The sequence below is a fragment of the Anas platyrhynchos genome, chromosome 2 (assembly GCF_047663525.1).
Source record: "Anas platyrhynchos isolate ZD024472 breed Pekin duck chromosome 2, IASCAAS_PekinDuck_T2T, whole genome shotgun sequence".
Taxonomy (NCBI): Eukaryota; Metazoa; Chordata; class Aves; order Anseriformes; family Anatidae; genus Anas; species Anas platyrhynchos.
The window spans coordinates 93,587,141-93,603,602 of NC_092588.1; the positions used below are offsets into that span (position 1 = coordinate 93,587,141).

Sequence of the window (16,462 nt, forward strand, 5' to 3'; positions counted from 1 at the left end):
TCTTATTGTGGGGGTTTCTTTTGAGTTTTCTTTGGACAAAATAAGGACAAATGGAAATAACGGACAGATGTCATTGCTGGAAGTGCTAATGGGAGCTGCAAACTCCTCTCATTAACTGCTTTCAGAGCATCATGAGGAGCACCAACCCATTCTTCTGGATCAGGAGCACTAATGAAGACCAGCACTTTGAAGAAGACTCCTGTTTTGACCTTTGGTTCCTTGTACCCTTTCCAAACCTGGGATGTGAAGTAGCAGGATGAACAATTCCCATCTCCAGCGAAGCTCTGCTGTTATGGTCCAGTGCCATCAGTGCCGTTTGCCACCTTACCTTACCCCTCGCCTGAAGATCATCACTCTTGCCGTGGCAGACCCTGACCTGCGACCCTAAGCAATACGCTGCTGTCTGGTTTCACAGTGCAGAGCGAAAACACTCCCCCACTCACAAACCCATCCCTCCATGTACAGCTATATCCAGAAACTCCCTGCTTACCAGCGCCAGCTACCTAGCTGCCCTTCTCCTTCCAGCCAAGGATTTCTCCTGGTTGTGGCTTGTCCTGTCCCCCTTTTCTCTCCCTCCCAGCTTTTACATTTCTTGCGCTGCGTTTACCAACAGGGCAATGTGACTTTTCACACTTCTCTCACTGACTTTTCTCAGTCCTCGCTGCCCTGCCGACTGGGCTGGGCAAAGCCTCTCCCCAGCCCCAGCTGACCAGACATCTCCCCCCACCTTCCCCTCCCCTTCTCACCAGCCAAGCAAAGGATTCCTCTCTCCCTCCCTCTCCCTTTCTTTTTCCACCCCTCCTACCTTCAGTGCAAACCCAAGACGCAGGATCCCGCCGAGGGAAAGCAGCTCCTTGAAATCATCACTGCTGCCCCTGCTGCTAACATGCAGAGGAGGAGGGAGAAAAAGACTCCACAGCCACTCTCCTGCAGCTGGGGGCTTCGCAGCGGGGTGATGGCTTCGGGCTCTCGGAGATTATCTCTCACCTTCGTCCGGGGCGTGGGATCTGTCTTCTTCATCCTTCAGATCATCTCTGTACGGGCTGATGGTGAGTCTCCACTCAGTTCGGGCTGGGTTGCTGTGTCTGGAAGGAGAACTGTATGTTGAACTATGTTATTGAGAAAGAAAGAAAAAAAAAAAAAAAAAAAAAAACAAAAAAAAAAAAAACACCACCTTTCTTTTTTAATAAGAAACTTAAATACACGCCCCACTTTGGGTTAGGGAATGTCTGATTCAGAGTTTTTTGAGACTCTACAAATATCCTGGGGTTGGTTAAGCAGAGAAAGGAAATAAGATCCCAGAAGGCTAAGATTATTTTATTACAACAAAATAAGAGGATAGTGAACTTTTCCAGAGGAAATAAGAATAATAAAGCCAGGACACGAATTAAGAACAATCAGCTATATTTTAGGAGAGCTTCGCTTATAATTAAAAATATAATTTCTCCAAATGACTTCCACATCTGCTTGCCTCAGATGCCACCAAACATCAATTTATATGGGAAGGTATTTGAAGAAGGGAAGGCAAGAAGTTGAGGGCTTCCACTTACAGCATTTTCTATTTGGTACAACACACACTCAAGATAACTGTTCGCCCTTCTGCATGTGAGCTTCACCTGTTCTTCACTGCTGAGGGGTTTGATCAGAACACGAACTGGGTTGAATCACCATCTACTGCTTACTCTGAAATGTGACTTTTTTTACCCGCTGATGATAATCCTGAATGGCTGCATCCTTTGCAGTTTTCCTGCAGCCTATCACCCTTTTAATAATTGAGCCACCCTACTGATGACTAACTTGCCTTAGCAGAAATACAATTCGTGTTTAAAACAGTTGTGTCTTTTCCTGGGACAGCAACGCTGAATGGCCATATTTTTTTCACTTTCACAGCTGCAATAGATTTATGCCTGATCCCAGGATTTATTTTTTTTCTGTACACTAATCCTTTACCATCAATGTTTGCTGCATTATTCCAGAAAACAGTCCTTCAACATTATAGAGCAATAAAAACTCTTCTTTTTGTTCTCAGAGTATTTTTCCTCCTTAGCCTATATTTATTTCTGCTGATCAAAAAATAGGGGAAAAGAAAGGGGGCAAGTTAATCCTGTCTGCACATGCCTACCATTTTGTGTAAAATGTCATTTATATAGCAGAACCTTGTCTTGTAATGTTGAAGAAAATTACTTTTATTTAAGAATAAAGCAAAAGAACTGTGTCAGACAACTCCATTGTGTTGCACTAGGTAAAACTGCAATTCTAAGTTTAGGAAATTCTCATTGCCTAGCAAAATCCCTCTGAAATGAGGAAAAAAACGCATCCCCATGAATGAGGGTTCTACACATAACTTAAAAAAGGTGACAAGAGAGGAATAATTAATTTGCTTTTGCTAAGAATGCTTTCTGGGAAGTCATCCCTTTTCTTTTCAAGAACACCTCCAAAATTTTGTTGCATTGATAGCATCTTCTTGCTTCCTAGACAGAAACCCTCTCAAAAAGAATGGGAAAAAAATTTGGAGATCATGTCAAGGCAAAGTTCATGACAGATTTTGTCATTCAACATTTTTTCAAATTTACTTTACAAGTGGTAAAGCAATTGTAAGAATTAAAGGGTAAAATATACAAAGAACATTGCAATTGTAGAGCATTACTATAACATTGTTGTTTCTGTTTTTATTTAACTTTTAAGAATCTTTGCTGAAAATGTTTAAGTCCTCTATTAGCATGCTTGCCAGTGTCTTCTACTAATATTAATATTCAATCTATCAATTATAACACTATCCTATAAACCACCTGGCTTAATATGCAGAAGAAAACACTTTATTTGAACTTTAGTATTTACCACTACACATAGACTTACATATTTAAATAAGATCTGAGAGTACAAAACAGGACTAATACTTTCCTTTATAACAGATTCTTGCCTGATCCAAACAGGAAACCACCTTCTCAGTTTTGAAAGTTTTAGGTGAAAGTATAATTGTGCTACTCTAATATATGTATACATGGCTTAAGTGACAAAGGATGGTTCTGGGTGACACGTATATGTGTTTGCTACTTTTAACAAAAAATAATTTAATGTTTTGCAAAGCACAGAAGAGATTTTGACTTCACCTTGTAAAAATCCTGTGAAATCCAGACTGTCCCCAATTACAGACAATTCCCTGAAACTGGTTAGAATATATTTCCCAAAGGAAGACCTTCACTTTATTATCTTACACACAAATAATGTCAAAGAGTAGGTAACAAAACTGGAAACCATAGGGGTCCGGTGAAGGTATAAAGCCTTGAAACTTTATTGATCTCTTTTGACTAATACTTACCACAATGCATATTGTTATAGAGCTGATAGTTTCCAGAAAGACAAGCGTAAATGCCAAACTAAAAGACAGCTTTCTTTCGATTTGAAGTTGTTTTTTGTTTTTGTTTTTTTTTCCTTACAATGGAAATGTGCTTGTTCATAGTGTTATATATGGAGTGGTAATTCGTGTCGAGAAAATGGCTGATATTAATAAAGAAGGGGGAGATTTGAGAGTGTGGCCATGGGGGTTGGAAAGCCCCATGGTTGAGATAACATTAGGCTCTTAACGATGAGGCCATCAGGAATATAAAAGAGTTTAGAGGGAACAAAAGGGTGATTCAGGAGACTCCATGCAGTCTCGGGTCTCTTGTTCTCCAGCTGTTAAGGCATCGAAGTTTCTGTGTGTTTGCTGTTGTTACATTCAAAGTTGTTTGACCAATGAAAAGTTGTTTTGAAAAGAACTGCTGTGGAGAGAAGGGTATAAGAGGGGAGCCTGCCCTCAAGATAAAAAAAAAAAAAAAAAAAAAAAAAGGCAACGCGATGTGATGAAGTTATGTCATCAATAAAGAAGCAGAAAGAAGGAATGAAAAGGAACAGGCAGGCAGAACAGAGACCAGGACAGAACAGGCACTTTGCCTCATGAAGATAGGTTCGGCCAAACTCAGCAAACTGCTCAGAGAAGCTCGTACAGAAAGTCACTGGAAACAGGCACACCGGAGCTGGATAGAAGCTCAACCTCAGAGAAGCAGACCTGTGCACACAACTGCCTCTCGCTGGTAAGCAGTTGCGCATTATGGGGAATCATACGTCCTTAGCAACAAAGACTGTCCTGGTAACCTTACAGCTTATTCTCCTTCTTAACAATCAGACAGTTTATGATCCTGAAATATGGGACCAAACTGAGGTCAAGGTGTGGGACTCTGCAACTAGAAACGACAAGGTTGCAGTGGGATTGCTCGGCATCTGGCGAGCAATCTCTGAGGCCTTAAAGAGCCATGTAGGACCACAATCACAAACGTGTGGCTTGCCAGATAGTGAGGGAGCTGCGGGCTCCTTTACTGATCCGACTGCTACGCCATGGGCCCCTCTGCTGCTACAGCCATCAAAGGCTTTTGCTGTTCTGCCCCCTGGTGACCCGGACGTGCCTTTTGACCCAGGCCTCATTGGCCTTGAAAAGGAAATGGATATGCTTTTCTTCAATCCGGGAAGAACGGGATACATAAGGCCTGAAGACCGAGTTGCTTGACAACTTAAAGCAAGACATATTGTTCAAAAGGAATGGAAAATGGAGACTTGTTAATAATCAAGAAAAGGAATGGAAAATGGAGACTGTTAAGTCATGGAACTTAAAGGATTGTTTGTTACCTTTCCTGATTGTAGGTATGTATAGGCATACTCGAGTTTAGTATCTAAAAGCAATGTTCTGTATATTTAGAATGTTTGATGTTCGTGTGTGCGTGTTGGTGGAGTGTAGACTCCCCACACACCCAGTGCTGTTTACTTGCCTTTTATACCTTTTATAAATATTTGTTTTATAAATATTACAAAATTCAGATTGAGTTGAGACTTCATTTATAACAATAGCTCTGGAGGTCAGGGTCAGGCAGATACAGGACTGCTCAAGGGCCTGTTCCTGCTCTGACTTACTTTGTTGTAAATATGGAGAACAATAGTGCCACTGCTGCTAGTGCAGTTACTGCATAACAAAATAGGTTATGGATGGGAGACAGTAAAGACAGCTCAAAATTCTGGAATTTTTCAGCCATACCAGCCACTGGTAGAATGGGAATTTTTTGTGAATGGGAATCATACAGCCAAATAGCTGTATAATTGCTTTGTAATTTTCTGTCAATCAGAGTCAACTTTAAACTTCACCTTTGTGAAAACAAAGGTTTTAATTAGATTCTTGTGGTTGTGACTGTTCTTAATTATACCCATACAAATGCAGACTTTTTGAAATATCTTTGCACCAGAATAGAAGCATAAGCATGCTTCACACATGCTGTACAAGAGTGAGTCACCTCTGTTTCTTGTTTGTTTTTGTTTCTTTGTTTCTTTTTTGTTTGTTTTGATTCCCTCTTTTGTCTTTTCACTGGCATTAAAATATGAATAAATGTGAACTATAGTTTTCTACAGAATATGGGCTCTGAGAAAGAGCATGTGTCAGAGAATGATGGCAATTAATCTACCTTACAGATACACATCTCATTTGAAAAAAATGTACCAATTGCAAAACTCTACAAATTATTCCAAAGTGCTGTTCAGTTGGCTAAATTTTGAGTTACATGCAAGACCTACTGATCAAACTGATTATTTGCTAGTGGCCACACATAGTGACTGAAGAGGTTGCAGGTGAAGGATTATGAATCCAGAAAACTAGGCACAATTACATGAGAATCTGACCTAGAAGCAGATATGTCTAATGCCAGAGATAGGATTTTACTGGTATGCTAATATTTCTCAATGCATTAGAGCAGCTAAGTGTCACTTCAATGCTCACACAGCTGCCTTTATGATGCATGCCATATACAAGCTAGATTCCATACATCCAGTCCAGATGTAGGACTTCTTCTGCATGGGATTTTTGTTAAGCAGCAATGAGTGGGTGAAAGTAGCTATCAAGTATATTTTGGTAGGTAAGAAAAAATGAAATTAATTAAGTACCCATCCTGGGGAAAAAAAAAAGAATTATCTTAAAAGCAGTAATAAACAGCTGGTTTTGATCTGCAGTAAAACAACTGGAAAAGTTTAAGGAGGAAAAAAAACTATTTACAAAAAGGTTGTAAAGCAAATCAAAGGAAAAGAAAAAAAAAGTATTTTTTTTCTCTTCTGCTATATTTTCAGTTGCATTTGAGTAATGTGTGTAAGCATTTCATGATGCCACTTGCAAAACAACGAATATATTTGTATGTTGCAAAAATAAATGCATAAACAATTTCATATATTTGATCATAAGGGCTTTACTAAAATTTAAGTTCATACAGAATTTAGGTGAGGAGAAACTCAAAGGTGACCTCCTAATTTTGCTATTTTCCTGAAGATGTAATATTTTAAGCAGATTGGATTAAATAAAACATCATTAATTTTACTTTCTCACAGAAATAAACTCTATATTCATAAACCCTAAGAAGAGCTGGGAATTACCGAATCTCTGTAATTGTGCAGTTTTACTGAATTCTCCACCCTTACTATTACAAGTAAGGCCATTGTTACAGGCAGCCACAGAAATGGAAATAAAATTGCTTTTGAAGCACAGAGTTGACCTTCCCTTCCTCCACTCTCTACCTCAATTTGAAAACTTTAACATTTAAGTAAAAATAAACCAGACTCCAAATATGCACATCTTTCACCACCTTTATTTTGTTGAAACTGATGAGGGATTATCATTTGAGCTAGCAACACAGCATCATAATTAGCACAATAAACATGCCTTTTAAAGTACCTCATTTTATATTATTTGTGAGAGACATTTTTATTTTAAGGTATGTTTGGTTATGCAATTTTATTCTTCTTCTTCAAGCATGATGTAAGTTCTCCTGAAAATATAGAAGATACTGAAATCACTGTAGTGGGCTTTGAGTGGTGCCTATATAACTCAGAAGAACTTCTTGTTGTATCTGTTACTGTATTAGAATAAATTAGCCAACTGTCTTCTTCATAACCAAGAGAATTTTGCTAATTCCGCTGGGATTCCTAAAAGTAAGAAGGAACAGGGTTTGGACTTTTCTTATTTTTGAAGTGTTCCTTTTTATGCTTTCCTATATCTGGTTGTAGATGGCTCTTCTGTCTTGAAAGCATAATAAGGTCCAGTTGTAAGAAGCTAAGTTTAGCAAAATTTGAAACTGGAAATAAGGTGGAGTGAGAGTAATGAACCATTGGAACAGTTTACTATAAAGTGTGCTGTAAATTCTCCATTACTTGGAGTCATTGAATCATGACTGGATGCCTTTTGAAAAGACATGCTCTAGTTCAACCACAAATTTTTGGACTTGATGTTGGAACTGCTGGAGGAAATCTACAGTCCAGCTATGCAGGAATTCAAACAAGGTGATAAAAATGAATCCTAGAGGCTGTGAGATCTATGGATATGTTTTCCACCAGACTATAGTGAGGTACTCTTAAGTAAGATCTATATTCAGCTATTGCTTGTTGACAAAATTTTAGTGCCAAACAATAATAAAAGTAATTCTGTAAAAGTAATTCTTTTCTCTCTTTACCAAAATGGAATTCAAATTCTGTAATGATAGTGATGACAGTAGAGGCTACCCCTGTAACTGTCTAGTTATTAGAGAAATTAATAACTGTCTAGTTATTAGAGAAATACTGTCTCTGGTTTAAAGTGATTTTTTTCTCAAGAACTCTGAGTTCAGCTGTTAATGAAAAGTAGGAATAATTATGTCTTAGCTTACTGAAGCTGCCATTATGTGCTTTAATGGCTTAGCACTGAAGTAGTAACTTTTTCACTTGTTTCAAAGGGAAACCTGAAGAAATTTACTATAACTAGGACATTTGCCATTCTGAATCTGAAAAACTAGATGTGCAATAAGTTGTCTGAAAAAGGCCACTTGCCATGGATTTCTAGCTTGATCTTAAAACAGAAGAGACTGGCTTTGGTTGAAAAGGCATGAGAAAAGTATACAGGGTTTTGGGAAAAAAAGTCACACTACCTGTCTTATCATCACATTATGGGAAAAAATGCTACAGGACAGAAATAAAGGAAGAGCACTGAGAGGGAGATCAAACATGGTGGCTGTTGTACAAAGGCATAATATGTTCTTCAAACAAATGCACAAAAAGATGTGATCCTTAAATGCTGTGCCTTATGGCAATATAACACAGTCTCATATTTCAAACTGCATATTTAAACCAGAATGACAGTACATCTCTTGATATCATTCCAGAGTATCACCTCTCTAACACATTATGATATTGTAGAGTAGTTGAAAACAATTTGAATTTTTTACAGCCTCAGTACCAAAACTGACTGATACCAAGTATATGAGACAAACTTTTCTCCCCTCCCCTCCCCTCCCCTCCCCTGTTTTACTCAGGTGGGCAGCTGAGGTCCATCACAACCTCTCTCTCACTCTCCCTCCTCAAAGGAAAAGGGAGAAAATACGATGCAAAGGGCTCACGGGTTGAGATAAGGTTGGGAAGAACACTCAACAATTATTGTGATGGGCAGAACAGACTCAGAGTAGGGAGATAGTAAAACTTATTGTCTATCACAAGCTAGAGAAGTGAGAAACAAAGCAAAGAAACCAAAACCACCTCCCCCCCACCTACCCTCTTCCACCTCCTCTCCCCAAGCAATGCAGGGGAATCGGGGATGGCGGCTGTGGTCAGTCCGTGATGCTTTGTCTGCTGTTCCTTCACAGTCACTCTCTGCCCCTGATCCAGGTGGGGTCCCTCCCACGGGATGCTGTCCTTCCCGAACTGAGTTAGTGGGGGCTGTCCACAGGCAGCAGTTCTTCAAGAACTGCTCCCACATGGCTCCGTACCACGGGGTCCATCCATCAGGAGCAAACTGCTCCAGCATGGGTTACCCACAGGTGGGCGGCAGCTCCCCCCAGACCCCCTGCTCCTGAGTGGGCTCTTTTCCACAAGCTGCAGCTCCAGCCTGGGGCCTGCTCCTGGGGGGGCTCTCCATGGGCTGCAGCCTCCTCCAGGCCACATCCACCTGCTCTACATGGGGCTCCTCCATGGGCTGCAGCATGGAGATCTGCTCCATATGGGACCCATGGGCTGGAAGGGGACAACCTGCTCCACCAGGGGCCTCTCCACAAGCTGCAGGAGAACTTCTGCTGAGTGCCTGGAGCACCTCCTGCCCTTCTGCACTGACCTTGTGGGCTGCAGGGCTGCTTCTCACTCCTCTCTCCCAGCTGCTGTTTTTTTTTGCTAGTACCATAAGTACTAGCAAAAATATGACTGTAGTTAGGGAAAATTGTCTCAGCCTTGGTCTTTGTTAGCAAAACACCTGTAAATAAGTAATTGGCACTTAGGGTAAAAAGACTATGTGCTGAACTTTATTTTTTCTACATATATCTTGAGGGAACTCAATCCTTAATTATTATTTTTTATTTTTAGCTTAGTCTTCTAACTAAAATACTAATTGCTGGAAAACAGGGCTCACTGCCATATCACACGAATATTTATGAGTTAAGTCAGATAATACACAGAATTATCCTGTATGTCTTTGATGATGCATATCGATCTTGACAGCCAAATTATGAAATGTTAAATATGGGCAAGTTTTTAATTGGATCAAAGCCCAAATAAAGCATTATACTTAAACCCTCCATACCTTTATGAATAAAAGTTGTTCCACAACTTATGAAAGATTGTTTAAAGTCATTCTGCTCATGTTATCTGTCTCCATACCCCATGCATTCTTCACTATGGCTTGTTCATGCCTTTGGGAACAACAGCCTCCATTATGGTTGTGCATGTTATTTGGGACGTTTGTGGAGAATCCTGAGGTTTTGGTACTTAGGATTGAAGAGGTTTGCTTTTTTTCACTCCTGTGTGTTAAATTCCCCATTCCAATTATAGTTCTTGGTATTGATTATAGTTGAGAAGCAAGAGACGATTTCGTCTAGTGGCTACTCTGGGTACTGTGAATTCATGTTCCCTCTCATCACTGCTTGTCATGCTTACTGAAATTGCAGTCTGCCTATCTCAGGATGGCTTCTTACTAGGCATGTCTAGAATTCCCACCAAAAGCAGAAAGTGTTTCCAGACACTGATTGAATGAACAGTGCTTAAAAAGCTGTTTTCCTGAGCCTTCAAACAACCTAAATCTGTACCTTTGAAATTTAGGAGTCAGTCTGAGGGATGTTATCTTCAGAAAGAACATACTTACAGTGGTTTTAACAGCAGCACCGTGAACTATCTCAATGTTAATTTCTTTTTTTTTTTTTTGAGACATAGTGCTAATGTGTTTATTCTGTAACTCAGTAACTTCTCAAGCCTTATTGACAAAACCCCAACTGCCCTGTTCCCAGATAGCAAAGCCAAAGCCTCTAACTTTGCAGCCTTACAGCTTTCACAGCGTTAAATAAACTGAACTGAAAATAAAAACAACGTTATAAAAATATGATAAAAATATTAATTGATAAAAATATTAATTCCAAGAAATAGGTTGCTCATTGATTTGAACTTAGTGAAAACATGAAGACTTTATTTTCAGATAAGCTGCAATATTTTTATTGAATATGTCTTAAATATAATACCATGATGAGTGACTTGCCCTTTCTTGGTGCTGCAGGGAAAGTGTTTGCACTTGAGTCGAAGAACAACTCTCAGGGTCTGGATTTAGCTGAAGCTGACAAAGCTTGTGTTGCCGTGAATGCTCACTTAGCAACTGCAGAAGAACTGAAAAGAGCTGTTGTGGACTGTTCCTTCACTGGCTGCACCACAGGATGGCTTGCTGATGGCTCCGCTGGGTAAGAACAACAGCATAATCCTTCCAGAAAAGTATGAATGTGTGGTGGTTTTACTCGGGTGGGCGGCCAAGCTCCACCACGACCGCTCTCTCACTCCCACTCCTCAAAAAGGAATGGGGAGAAAATACGATGAAAAGGGCTCAAGGGTTGAGATAAGGATGAAGAGATCACACAATAATTATTGCAACAGGCAAAACAGACTCAGCATAGGGAGATAGTAAGATTTATTGCCTGTTACTAACAAAGAAGTGAGAAACAAAAGAAAGAAACCAAAAGCACCTCACACCCCATCCACCCTCTTCTACCTCCTCCCCCCAAGTGGCGCAGGGGAATGGGGGAATGCGGGTTATGGTCAGTCTGCAGTACTTCTCTGCTGCTCCTTCTTGGTCACTCTCATCCCCTGTACTGTGGGGTCCCTCCCACGGGATGCAGTCCTTGCTGATCTGATCCAGTGTGGTCTTCCCACAGGCAGCAGCTCTTCAAGAACTGCTTCAGATATGGGATACCACGGGGTCCATCTCTCAGGAGAAAACCGCTCCAACCTGGGTCCCCCATGGGCAGCAGCTCCTGCCAGGTCACCTGCTCCTGCGTAGTCTCCTCTCCATGGGCTACAGGTCCAGCCCAGAATCTGCTCCGGCAGGGGTCTTCCACAGGCGGCAGCCTCTGTCAGTGCAGGGCCACCTGCTCCACCGTGGTCTCCTCCACGGGCTGCAGCATGGAACCCTGCTCCACCGTGGTACTCCATGGACTGCAGGGGGACATCCTGCTTTACCATGGTCCTCACCACAGGCCATAGAGGACTTCTGCTCCGGCGCCTGGAGCACCTCTCCCCCTCCTTCTTCACTGACCTTGGTGCCTGCAAGGTTGTTCCTCACTCCTCTCACTCTCCCAGCTCCTATATGGTGCAGCATTTTTTTTCTCTGTCTTAAATATGCTCTCACAGAGGCGCAAAACAATTGCAGAAATCCAATCGATTTTCAATGAAGTGTACAAATTTGAGGATACACATTGTCCACATTTATTTTTAGTGATAAAATGCAGCTTGCAAAAGACAGAAAATTGCTACTACTAATGAAAGGTAATATTTAAACAACCTCAAGCAAAAGCAACTATTTCTGGTGATCCTTTATTTCCAGGTGATTTTTTTTTTGGGGGGGGAAATTTCTTTGTATGTACTTCTGGTCATTCAAAAAAAAATCCAGAAATCCCTCAGGATAAAAGTGATCTAAACCCTAAATATTTTCTTCTTAATCCAGTTGCTGAAATGTCTTGCTGGCTGAAGAACCAGGGAAACTGTATCCATCTCTAAGTACATGGCAAAGTTATTGTAGAGGTTGTTTCATTCAGTCTCTCTGTTATGGAAGTAAGGAGATGATGAGTAGGAAAAGGAACTGCCCCTTTTTTATCTAGTGAGTACCACCAGTTAATCCTGAGAGATCTTCAGATTTTTAATGTAGGCACTGGATCTACAATTATGAGTAGACCAGTTGTGGATCTATGGCTGAATATCTTCAAAATGAAAATTGGATACAGTGATAGCATTGTGCACATCACATCATAGTGATGTGAGAATGCACGTCAGCATACTTTTGGCAAGGAAGGAGGGTTTTGATTCCTTCCATCATTCCATACCCTGTTTCTCCAATAAAACTGTCCTTAATATGTAAGTCTGTAAATTGGTTATCAGAAAGGACATTATGGGGGTACATGAGCTTGCTTTTCTGTGCAGTCATCACATCTGAAGATCACTAGAGGGCTTCACCACACAGTAGTTCTTCAGAGATCCTGTAAAATGGAATTTGATACTCTCTTCCCTGGGACAATTTTACCTATGGCTGGGCAAGCACCAGAATGTGTGTTATTTGGTTCACTGAACTGAATGTTTATGACTCTCAGGAAGAGTATGCCTGGAAAGACTATACTGGTTTCACTATTAGTTAATGCAGCCCTGGAGGAGCAAATGGGCAGTTGAGTGCAAAGTATACAAATGAGAGAAAGCTATTCAAGTTGGACAAACCCAGGTGGAATATGAAGATATTTCAGAGGGAACTTAGGTTAACGGGCAAAACGGTGACAAATGGTGTTCAATGGAAATATACTCAGGAGCAAATATGCAGTCTACTTCAAAATAGTTTACATGTACTAAGTTATCTCTCTCAGCTTAGGAAAGATATGAGGACATCACTGTGGATGGTACAAAGAAAACATCTGACAAACTGCAGCTGTATTAAAAAAAAAAAAAAAGGGAGAGAAATTGCTAGAGTGCTTATGGGATGGGATGTAGATTGTTAAGAACACACACACATATATAGGTCAGTGTAACAACCAGAAAGGTACTAAAACAGGCTCAAAAAGGGGCTCAAGAATAATTAAAGGTTTGGAAAAGCTATTGAGAAGGGACTCAACATATTTTTACCAAATCAGTTATTTATTTATTTATTTAAATGTTTCTACAGGTACTGGTTCAATACTTAGGAATTTATTTAATAAATTGAAAATACCAGCAGGGATAAAGGATAGACTAAGAATATGAACACCTCAATCCACACTCTACTCAACTGATTTAACAAGGAGAGAGTAAAATAGGCTTCAGAGCATGCCCAGATAATCAGACAAGAAGTGAAGTTATTTCCAAAATAGAAGACTCTTCACTGGGAACATCTTGTGTTATTTATTTTGATAGAGCTCCACATCTTCAACTGTGATGACACAACCCAAGGAGACAAGTGACCTCCCACACTTAGCAGGTCCCAGACCATTTTGGTCTTTATAAGCTGGAACTAATACCTTGGATTCCATCCAGAAGCTGACTGGAATCACTTGCAGATCACAGAGCTTTAGTCTAATATTCTCCCATATCCTTTTGGACTGTGTACATCAGAAAGGAGTTGAATAAGAGGGAATGTGATAAAAGGAGGTTTTTTTTTGTTGTTGTTTTGTTTTGTTTTGTTTTTGTTTTTGTTTTGTTTTTTTCCTGGAAAATATCACAATCTTTCCTCTGAGGAAAAATGGATTAGATACTGACAGTAGAAGCAAGCACAAACAAATGATATGAGTGAATTCATTCTGGTGTTGCAGATGTCCTGACACACTTCAGTCCTCCTTACATCACATAGACTTATAACCAAATATAAAAACTAGTAAGGAAGTAAGGACTTTCTGACTTCTTGACCAGTTTTTCAGGTTTTGCACAAACCAGTAACAGAGAGGATTTTTGCATTTCTGATGGCTATTTTTGGTGTTAATGAATATCCAACTCCTAGTATGTATACCCATTGATGTTGGCTGTTGTGTCCTTATTATCGTTTTACATCCCAGAGGGCTATAAAATGAGGGCCTATAAACCCATGGAAGTTTCTCTTGTGGTTGAGTGCATTTCTGAGTCAATGTCAATGTGGTTGGTTTCTGAACTTTACTTCATATGCAGGCAAAGAAGAGAATTTGTTGGAAAAAAAACAACAAACCAACTCTTTCACTTGGGGTACCTGTCAATTTTCTGATGATCCATATGTTAATACATAGTTATATGTTGTTTTTTTTTTTTTCCCAAATACTTCCACTCTTCTGAGACCCTGCTTGGAGTACTGTGTTCAGCTCTGGGATCCACAGCATAAGAAAGACATGGACCTGGGTCAGGAGGAGGGCCGCGAGGATGATCAGAGGGCTGGAGCACTTCTCTTGCGAAGACAGACTGAGGGAGTTGGGGTTGTTCAGCCTGGAGAAGAGGAGGCTCTGGGAAGACCTTACAGCAGCCTTCCAAAACCTAAATGGGGCCTACAGGAAAGCTGGGGATGAACTCTTTGTCAGGGAGTGTAGTAATAGGACAAGGGGTAATGGTTTTAAACAAAAAGAGAGGAGATTGAGATTAGGTATTAAGAAGAAACTCTTTACTCAGAGGGTGGTGAGGCACTAGAACAGGTTTCCCAAAGAAACTGTGGATGCCCCATCCCTGGAGGTGTTAAAGGCCAGGCTGGATGGGGCTTTGGTCAATCTAGTCTGGTGGGAGGTGTCCCTGCCCATGGCAGGCAGTTTGGAACTGGGTGATCTTTACCATTCTGATTCTATCAAGAACCATTTTCTGAAGAACCATTCTGATTCTATGATAATATGGACCAATATATAAGTATGCAAAGATTTGAAGCTATAATGGGACACCCTCTTTTGGTTCTGTAGCATTCCAGATCACTCCAACTTACTTCTGACCTATTATAATGATTGTTGCCTCATCAGCTGGGCAGGTACTTGTCCCTTGTCCATTTTTTTTTCTTTCTTTTAGTAAAAAGTGAACAACTACTAGTTAGGGTGTTAAAAGACATCATTCTGCAGAGTGATGCCAGTGGGAGATAACAATCTGATGGTGGCACTGCTCATGTAAGCATTGTCTAATCCACTTTGTTCACTGCAAACCAGCTTAGCCTAAGCAGCAGGTCTTGACAAATAAAATTTGCTTCAGCTGATGTGGGATGGAAGTTGCTTAAGTGAATAGTTCCCTGCCAGCAAATCCAAAGAAACAATAAACCCACTGGTGTTGTTTTTTAAGCAGCTTGGGACAGTACCTCTTTCACAGGCATCAGGGGACGTTTTAGTCTTTAACTTTCCATAGTTCAGACCTACCATTTCAGAGTTCAGCGCTGGTCACACAGGCAAGTCCCTGGCAGGTCTGAAGGCACGGAGTGTTTAGAGAAGAGCCAGTGATGAATGGATAGGGATAGGAGGGAGAGCGGTAAGTTCTTTCAGCAGCCCAGAAGTAAACCATTTACAAATCAGTCATGAAACATATAACTTGTAAAGTATTACACATTGTTATAGTGCAGGAAATGAAATGCTGTAAGGCAAGTCTCATTTGTCAGATTACAATGAGCCCTAATAGCTATTTATACTAAAATGACACTCTTATGACCTATTTGCATATCAGACAAATGAGTCAGTAAAATAAGCAATTGGGCTGCCAGAATATAAATGAAAAAAGGTGGTAGAGTTCTCTGAAGGCCTTTCACTGCTGTCTTCTTAATTCAAATGTCATTCTAGAAAACCCTATGTTGAGTCTTCCAGCACTGGGCAGTGTGTTCTGTAGGGTCATATGTTTATTCTTGTTTTTATTTGTTTGGTTGTTTTTTGTTTTGTTTTGAAATTTGGAAAATGAACATGACACAGTTTTTCTTATGATCAGTCCTACTAGATGTGCACAAAATATTAAAAAGCAGCTACTGATTTTTGACATTGTCAACATTGGCAGCAGTTTATATTAAGATATTTATAGCACATTTATTCATTTCCAGCACTTTTCTAAGACTAAAATGCTGAAGCTGTCCTATTTGCTCTCCTGCTATTATTTGTCTACAAAAGAATTATATCATGTAGCCTATCTATAAGCTACAGTTTTGAAGTTCTGCATAGATTCACTGTTCTGTAATAGTTCTTCTGCAGGGCTCACAACCTGTTTCTTTGCATGAAATTGTCCTTGGCTGGTTCCTACCCAGTTCCTGGAGGATTTATCTCAGAGGGGATAACTCTGGAGTGAGCAAGCACAGTTAGGTAGAATAAGCCTTGCTGTAGGAGTCAGACAACTTGGGTTCTTTTCTTGGCTGACCACAGACCAGACGTTTACTGCTAGGAAAATTACTTCATTTCTATATTTCCTTCTTTTGATAGCTCTTTGGGTTTTGCACTGACTCCTATTGAATGCTTCTACAGTGTCTATCACAACAAGACCTTTGCTG

At 40.3% G+C, this 16,462-nt stretch overlaps 1 protein-coding gene across 2 annotated transcripts in view; it reads left to right on the forward strand.

The window, feature by feature from the left end:
- The first annotated feature begins 166 nt into the window (after nt 1-166).
- The window catches only part of SUSD5 (sushi domain containing 5), a 45,743-nt gene continuing 29,447 nt past the window's right edge, over nt 167-16,462 (forward strand). The window contains exons 1-2 of one of the 2 annotated variants that reach the window (XM_005014507.6): nt 167-1,049; nt 10,565-10,742. In XM_005014507.6, coding sequence (XP_005014564.1) covers nt 887-1,049; nt 10,565-10,742 — 341 coding nt within the window. In that variant the 5' untranslated portion in view covers nt 167-886. Of the gene's footprint in view, nt 1,050-1,170; nt 4,678-10,564; nt 10,743-16,462 lie in introns of those variants that run through there. The other variant, XM_072033192.1, reaches the window with a different exon arrangement.